Source organism: Halyomorpha halys, unplaced genomic scaffold (assembly GCF_000696795.3).
Source record: "Halyomorpha halys isolate HHAL.00 unplaced genomic scaffold, Hhal_1.1 Scaffold1552.1, whole genome shotgun sequence".
NCBI lineage: Eukaryota > Metazoa > Arthropoda > Insecta > Hemiptera > Pentatomidae > Halyomorpha > Halyomorpha halys.
Window position 1 is genome coordinate 106,599 of NW_027115643.1, and position 3,798 is coordinate 110,396.

At 32.1% G+C, this 3,798-nt stretch overlaps 1 protein-coding gene across 3 annotated transcripts in view; it reads right to left on the reverse strand.

Moving 5' to 3' along the window:
- Window positions 1–3,798, reverse strand: part of LOC106690022 (repetitive organellar protein) — a 23,966-nt gene that overhangs the window by 1,380 nt on the left and 18,788 nt on the right. Inside the window, exon 7 of one of the 3 annotated variants that reach the window (XM_014435273.3) lies at window positions 1,172–1,236. The exons of 1 other annotated variant lie outside the window; for it this stretch is intronic. In XM_014435273.3, coding sequence (XP_014290759.1) covers window positions 1,172–1,236 — 65 coding nt within the window. Of the gene's footprint in view, window positions 1–822; window positions 1,237–3,798 lie in introns of those variants that run through there. One more of the 3 variants, XM_014435271.3, reaches the window with a different exon arrangement.

Sequence of the window (3,798 nt, forward strand, 5' to 3'; positions counted from 1 at the left end):
TAATATACGGGGAGCAGGTAAATCCAAGGACTCAGATTTGATTCCCGCTGCAAGAGATAATTAATTATCAATAAAGTCGGATTTTTTTCTTGCCCCAAGACTACCATTGAAGTCCTATATACTTAATTAAAAAAGTCAATGCCCTAGGCCAGATTTGAACCAGCACCACCTGCAGATCTCAGATTGATAGACCTGCGCCTATCCCACAGACAGGCCTCAGGGAAATCTTGCAGTCAAGTGTGATAACCATTAGATTTTTATAATTTTAAAATTATTTTCCATACAAAGTAGCAAGATTAGTGAGAATATGGAAGAGAAAAATTCTGTAAAGTATATCTGGTACATTAAAAGAAACTCACTAGTTTCTAATAATAACTTAAAAGTATAAACATTTTTTTGTAAAAAGAAAGGAAACCTTGGATACCTACAAATCTTTTTTGGCTCTATGCAATAGTCCACTATGGCTCCTTTGTTATTTTTACTTGCCTACTAGTAACCCTTATTTTTTGAAATATTAATAAAAAGAAGAAAATGGATGAATGATATATATCACATGAATCAAAAAAAACTTCAAAGGAATCTTTTTCTCCCAATAAGGTAAGTACCAGAGGACCACAATATGGAGTTAGATGAGGATACATTATGGACAGAATAGAGCAGTGGTCAGCTTAAGAGTGAAACGGAGAATAGTTGCAAAGGATGACTTGAGTGGAGCAGAGTTGTTGAGGGACCAAAACTTTTTATGAGTAGTGTATTAGAGCTTGGAAATTAATGTTTACCATTTATGATTATTGTAAAATAAAATTAAAATATTTGAAAATCTTCAATCAAAATTTTTATTACTGCCTGATTTATGAACGTTTCTGTCACCTTGCATGTGTTACTCCTAATACACCACTATATTCTAGTTCTCCAATACAACTCATTTCCACTACTGGGCATTTTTAGTTTCAACCTTCTCTTTCGAAGATCAGCTTTAGAATCAGTGCCAGCAAAGCTTGATCTTTTGTATGGAGGAAGAATATGGGGAGGGACATTAAGTTGAGGGATTTTCTTTTTTGGTAGGTATGTGTTTAGCTGTGATCGCGATTTGTTTTCTAAAAGAGCTTCTAGAGCTATTGATCTTTGTTTAAGTTCTGACAATATTACTTCAGTAGAATTATTCATTGACCTTCGAATGTCTTCAAAATTGCTCTTGTTATCATTTACTGACTCATCATCATCAACTTCACTTTCCTAAAAAATATATTTTTATATTCAGTTAACATAAAAAATTAAAAACGGAGCAAGATTAAAACAATAAGCCCAGCCTATAAATCAAAAACTCTATTATCTCTAGAATATAATGAGTCTCTAATTATATTATATGTTATAAAATACTAACAAAATACTGAAATTTACTCATTATTTCCAAAACTTGCCAATTTTCATAAAACTGTGTTATTTTCTACTTCTTTTTGAATGGAGTGGTAAACACAAATTAAATGTTTTTACTGTTTTATTTGTTACAGTTATATAACAAAAAATCTTCTTACTGTCGTGAGAACAAAGAACACTCATTTGCAAATGCTCACAACAAAGACTAGACAACAACTATGCCAAAACAAAGGATTATTGGCCGTTACAAACGGCTTGTGATCAACAATTGATATATTCACAGTGCAACTAGTATACAATAAAACATGAATTTTTATATCACACTTCAACACTTTTAAACCATTAGATAATTCACATGAAGGAAGAAATTATGTGTTTTCGATGATCAAAACTTTGTTTTTAAAAACAAGCTATTGAACCAAGAACTATTGAAGTTTTTGTTCAACCTGTTATCCAATAGCCATAGAGTTCGCTATACATACACACCATTTAATATTTGAGAATAAGAGAGTTAACACTTTTTTTGACTAGTTTTTGTTTTAATAATAAAAATCTAATGGAATATACCTAACCATTATTTCAAAGTCTCTAGGGCAAGACCTCAACTGTTATAACTTATACAACTGACATCACTACCCACCCCACCCTGACATTATCCTCTTCATGTGTGCCTATGACATGAGAACTATCAGTAAACAATGACCCATTCATTGGATTTCAAACCCTCCAATTCCTTGTCACAACCCTTGAAGAATGGTAAAATGGAAGATTAAAATAAATTCAAACGAATCCCATAAAAACATCCTTACTCTTTACTGTCAACCTTTGACTTCCTTCCTTACTTTATTCTTCAATAATACTTCATTTATTTCTTTTGAACTAATCCACTAATTCAGATTTCATTTGGACAAATGACTAACTTACAATCCTAGTTCAAGACTGAACATATAGGAAACTACTTGTAGATTCTGACTATTACAACACTTATTATTAAAACAGTCTAGGTTTATTTGGACTTTTGGATTCCACTAAATCATAGAATATATGGTATCTTGTATCCAATCCTTACAATACCAAATCCTTCATAAAATCCCCATTGCTCTTTACTTTTTCACTACTAAAATCATCCATAATTACTTCAATGTTCAATATGATGCTGATTTGACCGACCCAAAAACCTATTTTTCTTTGATAAACCCCCTAATAACTCAAAACCCACTTGTTTCTAACCATGCTTCCTCTTCAATTCCTACTGATCCTTTTAGGCGTCTGAAAGGTCCTACTGATCCTCTTAAGCATCTGAAAAGATGGCCTCAAGACCTTCTGATATGGAAATATTATAAGGGTTCCACCAATGGATAAATTTCCCACAAGTCTATATCATTTCAAATATACCATACCTAATTCACATCATATTTATTTGTACTTTTTCTTTTCATTAATACAATTATAGTCTGAATAAATAAAACTAGTGACAATGCCTGAATAGTTTGTGTACAATGTTTTATGTTAGTGGCAATACTATAGTGCAACAGATAACATACAGCTGTATGAAGGAGGAGAGGGGGAGTGGTAAATTAAAATTTGAAGGAACTAGTGGGGTGGCATGTGATAGTTTTTTTTTAATTTTATACAAATGACGATTACTAACAGAAAGATCATTAAAAATATATTTATATTATTGTCTATGTTTTACTCTCACTAATTGGTTCAAAAAATAGTAGGCTCTTCCTTATGTTTCTTGAAATTATGAATCCAGTACCATTTTCTGATCCACTGTACAGCGTTGAATAATCTTTCTTATCAACTCAGCCTGATCCATTCTATCTTGTTTTTTGTAAGGCCACTGCACCTATCTTGTACTAAATTATCTGCTCAGCTATTTTACCAGACTGGAGCATTGTCCTCACATTCCAGGTTGTAAAAATCTAATGCAAGTTCTATTTTTCTTTACCTTTATTCTATTCCAATGTATAATAATCTGCGGGTTTCTGAACAGTTGGCTTTTAAAAGCTGGGGTTGCTGACCCCATGCTTAGTTACCAAGGATGTTCATTTTCACACTGTTTAGAGAGTCGATGCTATCCTCAATTTGTTAAAAGCTTTCTCTCCTAGCTTTGGAGATCCTCTCCCAAATCCTAGAATGCAGTAAGGTTTGGGAAGGGACCCCAAATGATATGATGTATCAATCAGAGCAATTAAAATTAAAACAAGGTAATACCCAACACTTTTCCTTCTTTTCTTTTTGTTTGTTTTTCCTATGACTGCATATTAAAATGTTTCTTTCAAATGATTGATTACCTGCCAAAGGGTTATGTTTCCAAAATATATTTTTTTATAAAGACATGACATGAAATCCAATGTATTAAAAAAAATACATTATTTGTGCATCCACATATTCGAAAATAAACTGTCGACATTA